The sequence below is a fragment of the Suricata suricatta genome, chromosome 17, assembly GCF_006229205.1.
Source record: "Suricata suricatta isolate VVHF042 chromosome 17, meerkat_22Aug2017_6uvM2_HiC, whole genome shotgun sequence".
Lineage (NCBI taxonomy): Eukaryota > Metazoa > Chordata > Mammalia > Carnivora > Herpestidae > Suricata > Suricata suricatta.
Window position 1 is genome coordinate 11,124,600 of NC_043716.1, and position 14,900 is coordinate 11,139,499.

At 47.0% G+C, this 14,900-nt stretch overlaps 1 protein-coding gene across 1 annotated transcript in view; it reads right to left on the reverse strand.

Moving 5' to 3' along the window:
* Nucleotides 1-230: 230 nt before the first annotated feature.
* The window catches only part of NT5M (5',3'-nucleotidase, mitochondrial), a 38,175-nt gene continuing 23,505 nt past the window's right edge, over nt 231-14,900 (reverse strand). The window contains exons 5-6 of the mRNA XM_029928885.1: nt 2,273-2,405; nt 231-1,026 (exon numbers count right to left, since the gene is read on the reverse strand). Coding sequence (XP_029784745.1) covers nt 884-1,026; nt 2,273-2,405 — 276 coding nt within the window. The 3' untranslated portion in view covers nt 231-883. The remainder of the gene's footprint in view (nt 1,027-2,272; nt 2,406-14,900) is intronic.

The following is a 14,900-nucleotide window of genomic DNA, read 5'->3' on the forward strand; positions in this document are numbered from 1 at the left end:
GAGGAGGGGACCAGTCAGCGCGGTGGAGGGCCTACTAGGGGACTGCGAAGGCCGCCAGCTCCTCCCTCTGCCCAGCCCTCCGTGGTCCTGCGCCGCAGCACCCGCGGTGACAGGCGGGGAAGCTCCTCAGCCCCCTCCTCAGTGTGGGGGCGACCCCCCAGATGTGCAGCTGGGGGCCCAGGGGCCAGACGCCAGCGGACCGCAGGTCACGGGCTAGAGGCGGCCACATCCTCGAGCGACACGTGAACAGCATTTATTTTCCAGGCCTTCAACAGACGTTCCGGCTGCGGACTCCGCCGGGCAGCCTCGCCGGGGCGGAGCAGGGCCCGGGCCGGAGGACAGGGAACCTCTGAGCTGGTCAAAGGCAGGTCAGGGGGTGGTGCCTGGAGACCGGTGTGCCCTGGAATTCTGGCATTTGCTGAATCCACGCTGGGTCCCTAGGGGGACGGGGACCAGATGGGCAGGCAGGGAAGGGGCTGCAGCTCAGAATGAGGGCTCAGGCCCTCTCGCTCTGGAAGCACCTCACTGCCAGCGCCCTCGCCCATGGGCCACAGACCCAGGAGGGGGGGCTTCCCTGAGGGTGGGGGACACCTGCTGGACCCTCGGCTCCTTCCGGTCTGGAGCCCCGAGCTCCGGGCAGCCTGGTTGTGGCCTGAGGCCAGTCTGCACCCCCCGGGTGTACTTGCCTGTCCAGGGCCCTGGGGCCAGCCCTGCTCCAAGATCAGTTTAAGGCCTGGCAGGGCTGGGGAAGGGGGGGGCCACATGCAGTGGGCCTGGGACATCCAAGAAGGAGCCCCTGGGCCAGAGCACTAGCCCCCGGGGCCCTGAGCTGGGAGCCCTGAGGCCGGGGGCCCCCGCGGAGGCGCCCAGAACACAGTCCAGCTCAGCGGGGCCGCTTGCTGTCCAGAACGGCCTTCCAGTCGTCCGCCCACGAGTGCAGCCTGCGGCTGGGGGGCTGCAGCTGCACATGCCGGTTGTGGCAGGCCGTGAAGAGGACGTGCTCCCAGCTGGGGTGCGGCTCGGCCCCTGTGGGCGGGAAAGCAGCACTTGAGGCCAGCGCCGGGAGGCCCGCACAGACAGGGGGCCTGAGACCTGGCTTCCCCGTTGGCCAAGGGCTCATTGGGGTTGGGGGGAGGGGTTTGAGGGTTTAATGAGATGGCCCACATGCAGCAGCACCTGGGATGGCCCCCAGGGGGCACAGAGCAAACAGTGGCTTCCCTGGTCATTGTCACCATGGCCTCTGTCAGAGCCGAGCCCTGCCCTTCCCCTCTCCCGCACTGGCCAGTGCTGGCCCTGCAGCTTACCACCAGGTGAGCACGGGTAACCTTCAGTCCCTCAAGTCCACCTGTCCCACCGGCTCTCTGGTGCTGATCCTGCCCCTCAGGTTCCGGCCTGACTCCCTGCTCTTCCTGCACAGGCCTCCCCCCTGCTCTCCTGGTTGGAGACAGAAGCTGCCCGCCCTCATGTGCCCCCACGCTCCTTGCGGAGCACTGGGTTTGGGAGGTCAGGGGTGGGGGCACACATGAAGCCCCCCAGACACACTGGGAGCAGTGTGGAGATGGGTGTGTTTCCCGAGCTCCAAAAGCCATCAGAGAAGCAATATTCTGTACTCTCCGGCTGAGGTGTCCCAAAGAATAGGACTTAACCCTGAAAGCCTGCCGCCTCCCAGGAGAGCCTGCCTGAGTGCACAGCCCCGCAGAGCCGCCAGGAGATACAGCAGCTGGATTCCCACTGCTGGCCTGTGAGTTCCTAAACTCGCCGCAGCGCAGCCTTCCTGCCCGTTGGGGGCGCTGATTTCACCCTCCTCTCTGAGGCAGGGTAACGTCTGTTTGTTTGTTGGGAGAGAGTCACCCATAAGCAAAAGGGAAGAATGTAGCTCCCAAAGCACCTTCAACTAGACACATTACACTTTTCTGTTGGCTTTTCTGTTTTCCAAGGTAGGTTCAGTCCACATTCCTCTTGAGGGAAAAAATGGCTTTGCTGCTAAAAAAACGCTTGGAGGCCAGCCTGGTCCTCATTTTACGAGGGAGGCCTTCAAGGTATGAAGGGACTCATCCGATGAGTTACTTCAGGAGCAGGGACCCGCTTCTCTGGACTCCCAGAGGACCCCCTTCCAAGGCCACACGCTCCTGGATGCTGACAATAACCCTGCGTTCCCGGCAGGGATGCCTGGAGCTGAAGGCCTAATGCAGCCCTGGTGACTCGCTGGGGACTCCTCAGCCCTGCAGGCTCTCGGGCCCCCGGCTCTCCGCTCTCCACACTCGCTCCTCACCTGCGGCAGGCCACTTGCCTGTGATGTCTGGCCGGTCGTCTATGAGGAGGTCGGCAGAGACCACGGTCTTGTCTGTGGCCAGCACGATCTGATCCAGAAATTCGGGGCCAAAGTGCTTCTCCACCCAGGCATACTAGAACACAAACAGGGAAGGGGAGAGGAGGGGGCGTCGGGCCCGGGCACAGATGCAGCTGGGGCACAGCCAGGCTTTCTCCAGGGGGGAGGGCCGCCGTCAAGGACATGTGATGATCCCAGTGGCAGCAGAGGAGACACACTCAGGGACTTGTCCATGCCCCCTTAGCTCGAGAGCAGCGGAGCCCTGGCTGCCCAGACTGCCCGCACCCCAACTCCAAGCCCGCACGTGCCTGGCCAACTCAACCCAACACTTAAACTATGAAGGCCTCCTGCACCTTTGTTTTTTAATGTTTATTTATTTTTGAGGGGGAGGCGGGGGAGGGGAGACAGAGGATTCAAAGCAGGCTCTGTGCTGTCATGAACCATGAGATCATGACCTGAGCTGAAGTCAGACACTCAACCGACTGAGCCGCCCACGCAGCCTGTCATCACCCATCATCTTTAAAAAAAATTTTTTTAATGTTTATTTATTTCTCAAAGAGAGAGAGAGCAAGCAGGGGAGGGGCAGCAAGTTGCCCAGACCCTCCATGGAAAAACAGGTAATGGCACTATTACCTCATGGGACTCCTTTGGGGATTAAATGGGAGAATGTATATAAAAGTCTTAGCACCGGCCTCGTGCACAGAAAGTGCTCGTCCGAGGCAGCTGCATGGAGGGTGCCGGCTTCTCGTCTCATCCCTCCCCTCCTGTGGGTCTCATGTGTCCGAGCCGCAGGACTTAAACAAACCACTTAAAAAAAACAAAAAAAACAAAAAAAAAACCACTTAACTTCTAAGACCGATGTCTTCGTAATGCTGTTGGTACAATTATATTAAATCTATGTAGGACACAGAGTAATGCCTGACACATAGTAAATAGTTATGAAATGTTATTTTAGTTAAAATTTGACAGCCCTAAATTCCATGTAAAAAAGCTACTCAAATGAAGAAGTTTGGCAAAATGGCAGGATACAAGGTCAATAAGCAAAAATCACTTGTATTTCTATACATTTGGATATTGAAATGAAAGAAACAGTACCTTTACAATAGCACCAAAAATAAACATGAAATAGGTTGACTCTGCATTCAGAAATAGTTCAGATGGTAAAATGTATGTTATGTGCCCTTTGCCACAATCTTCAAACATTAAAAAAAAAAAAAGTACTTTGAAAATAAGGACAGGCTTTATGCAAAAACAAACAAACAAAAAACCCACAAAAACAAAAAACACAGAACAGGAATAAATTTAACAAAATATGTGCAAGACCTATATGATGAAAAAAATACAAAATATTCCTGAGGGACATTTCGAAGATCTAAAGGAATTGTCATTTTGTATGAGCGACACGTATGAATGTTCACGGATGAGCAGATTCAGTGTCGTTAGCCTCCACTGAGAAGACGCAATTCAATCAAATTCCCATCAGTCTTTTTGTAGAAAGTGACAGCTAGTCTAAAATGTGTAGAGAAATAGAAGGGACTTAGAATAGCCAGAAATGCTTTAAATGGAGAATAAAGTTGGAGAACTCACACTGTTTTCAAGAGTTACCTAAAACTACAGTAACCAAGAGAGGTATTCACAGGAGGGTAGATATTTAGATGAGACACAGATACATTTAAGAATAGACCGAAAGGCACCAAGGTAATTCAACAGAGGAAGGGCGGGCTTTCAAAGAGAGGAAAAACTAGGCAACCATGGGCCAAAAAAGGAAAAAACAAAACAAAAAACAAAAACACCCAAAACACAAAAACTTCTATTTTTAACTCTTACTGTATATAAAAAGTAACTCCACATGGGCTATAACCTAAACATAAAGCCTAAAATTATAAACACTGCTCTTCCAAAGCCATGGTTAAGAAAAGGAAAAGACAAGCCACAGACTGGGAGAAAATATTTGTGAAACCCATGATCTGATAAAGGAGTTGTATCTAGAATATACAAAGAACGTCCACGACTCAAACGAAGACAAAGAGCCCAACGAAAAATCAGTCAAAAAATGTAAACACTTTATCAAAGAAGGTGTATAGGGGTCAAATAAGCACCGGAGAGGTGCTCAACATCATTAGTCACTAGGGAAACACAGATCAAAACCGCAGAGAAGTATCACTAGGAGCCTACTAGAACAACGGGAATTTAAAAAGTTTGAGGGGCACCTGGGTGGCTCAGTCAGTTAAGTGTCTGAGACTTGGTTTTGGGTCAGGTCATGATCTCACAGTTCGTGGGTTCGAGCCCCACAATGGGCTCTGTGCTGACCACTCAGAGCCTGGAGCCTGCTTCAGATTCCATGTCTCCCCATCTCTCTGCCCCTCCCCTGCTCTCTCTCTCTCTCTCTCTCTCTCAAAAATAAATTAAACGTTAAAAAAAAAAGAATGTGAAGCATCCTATGGGATTGCTGGTGGGAATGCAAGATGGGACAGCCATTTTTAAAGACAGTTCGACAGTTACTTTAACAGTGAAACATGCACCTACCATACAACCCAGACAATCCTACTCTCAGTATCTGCCCTAGAGAAATGAAAGCATATGTCTACCCAAAGATGTAGACATGAGTGCTTACAGGAAATTTATTCACAAAAGTCAAAAGCTAGGAACATCCCAAATGTCCATCACCTGGCACATGGAGAAACAAATGATGATCCAGCCATATAGCAAAATTATGTTCTGCAACAGAAAGGAATAATGTACTGATGCATGCAACAACATGGGTGAATCTCAAAAGTATTACGGCTTTACATTTTTTTTAATGTTTTTTTTTTTTTTTCTGAGAGACAGACTGTGTGCGAGCGGGGGCAGGGAGGAAGGGAGACACAGAATTCGAAGCAGGCTCCAGACTCTGAGCTGTCAGCACAGAGCATGATGCGGGACTTAACTCACGAACTGCAAGATTATGACCGGAAGTTGGACGCTTAACCAACTGAGCCACCCAGGTGCCCCTCAAAAGTCTTATGCCTTCAAATGAAAGCCAGACACAAAGTATGAGTCCATACTGTATGACTTTCCGTAAAACTGGAGGAATGAAGAACATATCAGTAGTTCACTCCTACCAACAATACCCAGAGAGGGAAAGGGCAGGGAAAAAGGACTGACTGAAAGGGACGTAAAGACACATATTTTTTAATTTACTTTTTTAGAGCACTTTCAGATTCTCGGCAAAATTGAGTACAAAGTACAGAGAGTTCCCAATTATTCCTGTCCCCAAATATGCACAACTTCCCCCATTACTCACATCCTGCGACAGAGTGGGGCATTTGTCCTACTCAGCGAACCTACAGCGACACATCGCTATCACCCTACATCCATGTTTTGTGTGAGGGTCCCCCCTTGCTGGTGGACATCATACGGGTTTGGACAGACAGATAGGGACCTGTATCTGCCATGAATAACTTCACTGCCTGAAAATCTGCTCTCCGTCTACCCAGCCCTCCTTCCCCACTGCTCTCTTCACGGTCTCCCTAGTCGTGCCTTTTCCAGAATGTCATATAACTGGAATCCTACGATACTTCGGCTTCTTCAGATTGGCTTCTTTCACTCAGTAATACGCATTTAGGTTCCTCCATGTCTTTCGTGGCTTGATGGTTCATTTCTTTTTAGTGCTGAAAACATTTCATTCCCTGGGTGTGCCATAGTTTATTATCCATTCACCAGCTGTCGGATATCTTGGTGCCTTCCAAGTCTGGGCTATCATGGATAAAGCTTCTATCCTGCGTACAGGTTTTCCCCTGGATTTAAGTTTTTAACTCATTTAGATAAATACCAAGGAGTGTGATCCGTGGATCATACAGTAAAGAGTATGTTTATTCGTGGAAGGATGTGCCCAACTGTGTTCTCCAAGTGGCTGTCCCATTTTGTATTCCCACCAGCAACAAACAAGAGTTGCTACACATCTCCTCCAGCGTTCGGTGTTGTCAGCGTCCTGGATCTGGGCCGTTCTAACAGGTGCATAGTGGCATCTCACTGTTGTTTTAGCTTGCAGTTCCCTAATGGCGAAGGATACTGAGCACATTTTCATGTGCTTATTTGCGGTGTGTAAATCTTCTTTGATGTGGTGTCTGTCTAGGTCTTAAAACCATTTTTTAAGTTTCTTTTTTTTTAATATTTACTTATTTATTTTGAGAGAAAGCATGTGCTAGCAGGGGAGAGGAGCATAGAAAGAGTGACAGAGACTCCCAAGCAGGCTCCATCCTTAGCACAGAGCCCAATGCGGGGCTCAATCCCACAACATGGTATCATGATCTAAGCCGAAATCAAGAGTCAGATGCGTAACCAACTGAGCCACCCAGATGCCCCAAGAACATTTTTTTAAATGTTTATTTATTTTTGAGAGAGAGAGAGAGAGAGAGAATGGGGGAGGGGCAGAGAGAGAGGGAGACAGAATCTGAAGCAGGCTCCAAGCTCTGAGCTGTTAGCACAGAGCCTGATGCAGGGCTTGAACCCATGAACTGTGAGATCATGACCTGAGCCAAAGTTGGCCGCTTAACCAACTGAGCTACCCAGGTGGCCCATTTTCTCAATCTGTGACCTGTCTTCTCATTCTCTTGACATTACCTTTTGCAGAGCAGAACTTTTTCATTTTAATAAAGCTCAGCTTACCAACTGTTTCTTTCATGAGTGGTTCCTTTGGTGTTGTATTTAAAAAGTCATCATCCTATCCAAGGTCATCTAGAGTTTCTCCTATGTTATTTATATTCCAAGAGCTTCACAGATTTAAATTCCACATTTGGAACTCTGATCTATTCTGATTTCTCTGAAAGGCGTCAGGTCTACGTATAGATTTTTTTCCCCTGTGGACGTCCACTTGTTCTAGCACCATTTGCTGAAAAGTCTACCTTCACACCATGGCATCGCCTTTGCTGCTTTGACAAAAATCAGTTGGCTACATCTATGTCAGTCTATTTCTGGGCTCTCTCTTCTCTTCCGCTGATCTATTTGTCTCTTCTTCCATCAATACCATTTTGTCTCAATTCCTGTATCTGTATAGTAGGTCTTTTAAAATTTTTTAACGTTTATTCATTTTTGATGAAAGAGAAACAGCAGAAGTGGGGGGGGGAGGGGCAGAGAGAGAGGGAGACTCAGGATCCAAAGCAGGCTCCAGGCTCTGAGCTGTCATCACAGACCCGGATATGCAGGGCTTGAACCCACAAACCACGAGATCATGGCTTGAACCCACGAACTGCAAGATCATGACCTGAGCTGAAGTCAGATGCTTAACTGACTGAGCCACCCAGGTGCCCCTGTATAGTAAGTCTTAAAAATGGGTAACAGAGGTGCCTGGGTGGCTCAGTCAGTTAAACATCTGACTTCGGTTCAGGTCATGATCTCTAAGTTTGTGAGTTTGAGCCCTGCGTCAGGCTCTGTGCTGACGGCTCAGAGCCTGGAGCCTGCTTTGGATCCTGAGTCTCCCTCTCTCTCTGCCCCTCCCCCACTCAAGCTCTGTCTCTTTGTCTCTCAAAAATAAATAAACATTTAAAAAAATAAAGATTTCCCTCTACTCTCTTCTTATCACATGGTTTCTGAGGAGAAATTAGATAGAATTCTTATTCTCTTGATCCCTTACAGGAGGATGGTGGTGTTGTTTTTTTCCCCTCTGATTTCTTTCAAGGCTTTATGCTCACCTTTGATTTTCTGTAATTTGAATATGACATGACTAAGTGTGGGTTTGTTGTTTTGTTTTGTTCTGCTTTTTCCCATTTATCTTGCTTGGTATTCTCTAAGTTTCCTGGATCTGTGGTTTGGCGTCTGGTATTAATTTGGTAAAATTTTTCAGTCATTATAGCTTCAGGTATGCTGTTCCTGTCTCTTGCTTCTCCTTCTCTATTCCTATTAAATGTATGTTACACCTTTTGTAGTTGTGTCCTGGTTCTTGGATACTCTGGGGTTTTAGTTTTTGTCTGTTTGTTTTCCTCTTTGCATCTTAGTTTCCAGGTCTCTACGGAGATCTCCTCCAGCTTGGACACTCCGTCCTCGGCTGTGTCCAGTCTACTAAATGAGCCCATCGAAGGCATTCTTCATTTCTCTTACAGGGTCTTGAGCTCAAGCATTTCTTTTTTGTTCGTAGGATTGTTCACGCTCTCTTCAAACTGTGTTTTTTGCCTTTTAGTATTCCTTGTAACTTTTTGCTGGAAGCCATGCTCATGTGAAAGGGGTAAAAGGAACCGCAGTAAACAGGCCTTTACTAAGGTGGTGGTGAGGGCTGGGTGCCGCCGGGCAGCCTTCTCTAGTCCCACGGTGACGGGCCCACGTCCCTGGGCTGCGAGCCTCATCAGTGCATGACAGTCTTTCCCCCTCTCCAGCGGGACAGGATAGCTGAGTGGGCGGGAGTTAAGGATTTCTCTTTCCCCGGGTCAGTTAAGTTCCGATAAAACCCCAGCAACATAGGCTTTGGTACAGGCCTTGTTAGGAAGAATAGAATATTCTGGCATCTTTCAAAATGCTTACCTTTTCCCTCCCGCTACCAGAAGCACAAGGGGATATTTTTTCTGAGCTTTACTGTGAGAAGCCGGTAACACTCCTAAAAGCAAAACTCAAAGAGTGTGCCCTCCCCCGCCCCCCCTCCCGCCCCCTGTGACTGGGGCCCTTGAGGAACCATTTTAGTGCTGGAAGTGTCCTCTGTCTTGATTGTGCTGGTGATTATCCTTCAAGGAGGTATATTTGTTGAGTTTAAGTTATATCTTAATAAACCTAATGCAAAAAAAATAGCAATGAAGTCAATTTTAAGGCCTCTCAGATTTCTGCTAAACTGCCAATTTATGTCGATTTCCAGCAGCCATATATGAAAAGGCAAACATTTACCCAACTTTCTAATGATTGTCCCTTATAGGGAAGAAATCACTTCAAGTATAGTAACTAATAAAGTTAAGTGTTCCATGCATACGTTCACTGTAGTTTTTTGCTCTCAGGGAACTTTCTATTCACACCCATATCCCCTTTTTCTACAGGGCGCTCACTGTTTGCCAGAGGCGTAAAAAGTCTTTCAAGTCATCCCCGTGGAAACAATTAAGTCCATTTGGGTCTTGGTTGCTGTCTTGGTTTAGGTCCTCCTGACACCCGGTCTGGATCAGGGCAGCCGGCTCTGCGTGGCCTCCACCGGCGGGCCCCCTGCAGTGTTCTGGGACTTAGGAAAGCTTTGTTACAAAGCCTTCAAAAGCGGCTCAGTGCCTGCAGCCGGAAGTACCAACTCCTGATTACCAAGGCCCTGCAGGCCTGTTCAGTCTCATCCCTAGCCTCTCCCCTCCCATTCGGACCGCCCACGCACCATCGCCCGCTCATGCCTCCCCACCCTGACCCCCCACCCCCCACGCCCTCATCAAGGTCCCTGCACTGCCTCTTGGCCTTTGCACATGCTATCCCTGCCACTCAGAACTCGCTCTCCCACTTCTCTGTCTCACCCCCATCACTCAATTCCTACTGTGCCCGAGAAGCTGGCTCTGGCCTTCTCCTCCTGTGTGAGCCACAGAGCCTGTGACACAGTGATAACCTCCTCTCCTCCTGCCACGCCGTCACCAGCTCCTGCACGCAGGAATGGGGCGTTTTGTAAGCAACTGCAGCAGATTGCTCAGAAAATCTTTGCTGAATGAATGCTCACCAAAAAGGCATTTACATTTTTATTGCAAAAATAATGACTTATCAAAGAAAATTTGGAAAATCAAGGAACACTAGAGAAAAACACCCATAGTTATTTCCTTACCGTTTTTTAATTTACTCTCTTTTTTAGAGATAGAGAAGGCACATGGGAACAGGGGAGAGAGGCAAAGTGGGGGGGGGGAGGGGAGAGAGACCATGGACCCCAAAGCAGGACTTGATCCCAGGACTCTGGGATCATGACCTGAGCTGAAATCAAGAGCTGGTGCTCAACTGACTGAGCCACCCAGGTGCCCCTTTACTGACTACTTTTCACACATAGTTGTAATTAAACTGTATAGGCAACTTTATATAAAACTTATTTTTCCTGAATCCAAGAAAGCAGAAAAACTAACCAACCATTGAATTGTCCAGGCTTGCTGGTTTGAGAAAAGTGTGTTGAAGTTCATTCCTTCTTCACTGCTGGGCAGGAGAATTTGGGGACAGAGAGAAACAAAGGGATGACATTTACTGCTGGCAAGCATAGTGCCAGGTGGTTTATGTAAATTTCTTCTTCAACTTCTTTTGATTTTACATTTACTGAGATATAATTGACATGGTAACATTATACAGCCTTAAGGTGTATAATGCATGGACTTGACACATTTATATATTCCAATATGATTACCACTCAATTTTCTTTAATAATGACTATAGAATAGGGGCGCCTGGGTGGCCCAGTCGGTTAAGCATCCGGCTCTTGGTTTTGGCTCAGGCCATGATCTCACAATTCATGAGTTCGAGCCCCGCGTGGGGTTCTGTGCTGACAGTGCCAAGCCTGCCTGGAATTGTCTCTCCCTCACTCTCTGCCTCTCTCTATCTCTCTCAAAATAAATAAACTTTAATGAAAATAATAATGCCTGTGGAAGGTATTACTTCAACTGTACTGATAAGGAAACCAAGTCCCAGAGAAATGAGCCAAGAAGCTCACAGGTGGGGTCACAGATCCAAAGGTGAAAGTGGGACTCTCAGTTCAGCCAGGGCTCAGCGGGGTCAGGCGCCTGAGGAACATCGCGAGGGTAAGTCAGGGCGTGGACAGGCAGCCTTCGTCACATTTACTAGCTGCTGTCTTGAAAGAAAAGCGTTGCCCATTATTCACCTGATTATAATTTCGGTTCCTGAAAATACTTGGGGATAAAAGAGTTCAGAGCAGATGAATGGAGAGCTATCCAAGCGTAAATCGGTGTTGTCATTCCTAAACCAGAATCTGTCAGGATGACTGAAACTATATCCAAACTACATGCAGCAAAAGACTCACCAGAAGGACTTTCAAGGGAGGTGATCCCTCAAGACCCCCAGGGCACGAACAGCAAGTTCATGAAACCAGTCACTGTGGGAGTGAGGAATTCAGTGTAAAGATGATGAATGGGTGCTGGAAAAGGACCCAGGGCTGTGACAGGGCGTCCGGCGCCTCCCTGACACCTCCTCTCCCCCTCAGAGCCGTGTGGGGCCAGGAGCAGAGATGCGGCTCAGAGATGAAGATCTGTGGGCTGAACATGGCCCTTGCTGTTCAAATGTTGGGTGGAATCTCCCCAGAAGTCTTGCTCTGCTTGATGAGCAGATCCCAGGAAAATCCCCAAATCAGGGAGGGGGATGCAAGCGCTGGGAGAGATGGTGGGGACACGCCATTACCAATGACAGGTGTCATCATTACTGGCAGATTAGTGACAGATATGAAAAACGGTGTCCTAAAGTCCAACATATTCAGGGGAAATGGCTTGACCCAGGACTCTGTACAGAATTATGCACGTGTGTCCACACACCCTATCAAGATGAGAAAGTAGCCACCTCAAAGCAGAAGGATAAGGCTGCTTTGGGAACTATCAGCCAGCTGAGCAGCAAAATTGTGTTTAAAAATTTTTTAGGTTTATTTACTTTTGAGGGGGAGAGAGAAAGAGAGAGAGACAGAGGCAGAGCACGAGTGGGGGAGGGGCAGAAAGAGAGAGGGAGACACAGGATCTGAAGCAGGCTCCAGGCTCTGAGCTGTCGGCAGAGCCCGACATGGGGCTCGAACCCACGAACCAGGAGATCATGACCTGAACCAAAGTTGGATGCTTAACTGACTGAGCCATCCACGTGCCCCCAAAATTGTTTTAGGTCTAATTCACAAACCATAAGTTCCACCAATTTGAAGTATACAATTAATTGAGCAGCTTTTAGTGTATCCACCGAAGGAAAACATGGCCTGTCTCGCTAAGCGTTCTGTGCGCCCTGGACGAGAACGTACATCTACTGTTGTGTGAGGTGTCACATAAATGTCAGCGCGCTCAGGCGAGTTTCCAGTGCTTGCTCGAGGCTTCTACGTCCTGACTGATTTTTTTGTCTACTTACTCTCAGCTATTAAAACAGGGATATTAAAGCCTCTGACAAGAATTGTGAACTTGCCTATTTCCCCTTGCAGTTCCATTAGTTTTTTTTTTATTTTTAAATGTTTATTTATTTATTTTATTTTATTTTTATATATAGTTTATTGTCAGATTGGTTTCCATATAACACCCAGTGCTCTTCCCCACAAGTGCCCTCCTCCATGACATCACCTCCCTTCCCCTTTCCCCCTCCCTCTTCAGCCCTCAGTTCATTTTCTGTATTCAAGAGTCTCTCCATGTAAAGCAGAGTTAACACCGATCCTTCTCAAGCTATTCCAAAAAATAGAAATGGAAGGAAGACTTCCCGACTCATTCTACAACACAAATATCACTTTGATTCCTAAGCCAGGCAGAGACCCAACAAAAAAAGAGAACTACAGGCCAATATCCTTAATGAATACGGATGCAAAAATACTCAACAAGATACTAGCAAATCGAATTCAACATCATATAAAAAGAATTATCCATTATGATCAAGTGGGATCAAGTGGGTTACAGGGCTGGTTCAATATTTGCAAATCCATCAATGTGATACATCACATACATTAACAAATGGAAAGAAAAAACCTGATGATCCTGTCAATAGATGCAGAAAAAGCATTTGACAAAATACAGCATTCCTTCTTAATAAAAACTCTCGAGAAAGTCGGGATAGAAGGAACTTTCTTAAACGTCATAAAAGCCATTAATGAAAAGCCCACAGATAATATCATCCTCAATGGGGAAAAACTGAGAGCTTTCCCCCTGAGATCAGGGACACGACAGGGGTGTCCACTCTCACCACTGCTGTTTAACATAGTGCCGGAAGTCCTAGCATCAGCAATCAGACAACAAAAGGAAATAAAAGGCATCAGAATTGGCCAAGAAGAAGTCAAACTTTCACTTTTTGCAGATGACATGATACTCTACATGGAAAACCCAATCAACTCCACCAGAAGCCTTCTAGAACTGATCAATGAATTCAGTAAAGTTGCAGGGTACAAAATCAATGTACAGAAATCAGTTGCATTCTTATACACCAAAAATGAAGCAACAGAAAGAGAAATCAAGAAATAGATCCCATTCACAATTGCACGAAAAACCATAAAATACCTAGGAATAAACCTAACCAAAGATGTAAAAGACCTGTATGCTGAAAACTATAGAAGACTTATAAAGGACATTGGAAAAGACACAAAGAAATGGAAAAACATTCCGTGCTCATGGATCGGAAGAATAAACATTGTTAAAATGTCATTATTACCCAAAGCAATTTACACATTCAATGCAATCCCCATCAAAGTTGCACCAGCATTCCTTTCAAAGCTAGAACAAACTATCTTAAAGTTCATATGGAACCACAAAAAAACCCGTATAGCCAAAGTAATATTGAAGAAGAAAACCAAAACGGAACTTTAGCCTCTACTACAAAGCTGTCATCATCAAGACAGTATGGTATTGGCACAAAAACAGACACATGGACTATAATGGAATAGAATAGAGAGCTCAGAACTGGACCCACAAGTATATGGCCAATTAATCTTCGACAAAACAGGAAAGAGTATCCAATGGAAAAAAGACAGCCTCTTCAACAGGTGGTGTTGGGAGAGCTGGACAGCAATATGTAGAAGAATGAAATCAGACTGCTTTCTTACACCATTCACAAAAATAAATTCAAAATGAATGAAGGACCTGCATGTGAGACAGGAAACCATAAAAACCCTAGAGGAGAGAGCAGAAAATAGCCTCCTAGATCTCAATAGCAGCAATTTCCTCCTCGACACATCCCCAAAGGCAAGGGAATCAAGAACAAAAATGAACTACTGGGACCTCATCAAGATAAAAAGCTTCTGCAAATCAAAGGAAACAATCAAAAAAACTAACAGGCAACCCACAGAATGGGAAAAGATAGTTGCAAATGGCATATCAGATAAAGGGCTAGTATCCAAAATCTACAAGGAGCTCACTAAACTCCATACCTGAAAAATGAATAATCCAGTGAAGAAATGGGCAGAAGACCTGAACAGACACCTCTCCAAAGAGGACATCCAGATAGGCCAACAGGCACATGAAACGATGCTCAGCATCACTCATCATCAGGGAAATACAAATACAAACCACACTGAGATACCACCTCACGCCAGTCAGAGTGGCTAAAATGAACAAATCAAGAGACTATAGGTGCTGGACAGGGTGTGGAGAGACGGGCACCCTCCTACACTGTTGGTGGGAATGTAAACTGGTGCAGCCGCTCTGGAAAACAGTGTGGAGGTTCCTCAAAAAAACTATCCATAGAACTCCCTCATGACCCAGCAATAGCACTGCTAGGGATTTACCCAAAGGGTACAGAAGTGCTGATGCATAGGAGCACATGTACCCCAATGTTCATAGCAGCACTTTCTACAATAGCCAAATCATGGAAGGAGCCTAAATGTCCATCACCTGATGAATGGGTCAAGAAGATGTGGTATATATATACAATGGAATACTACATGGTAATGAGAAAGAATGAAATCTGGCCATTCGTAGCAAAATGGATGGACCTAGAGGGA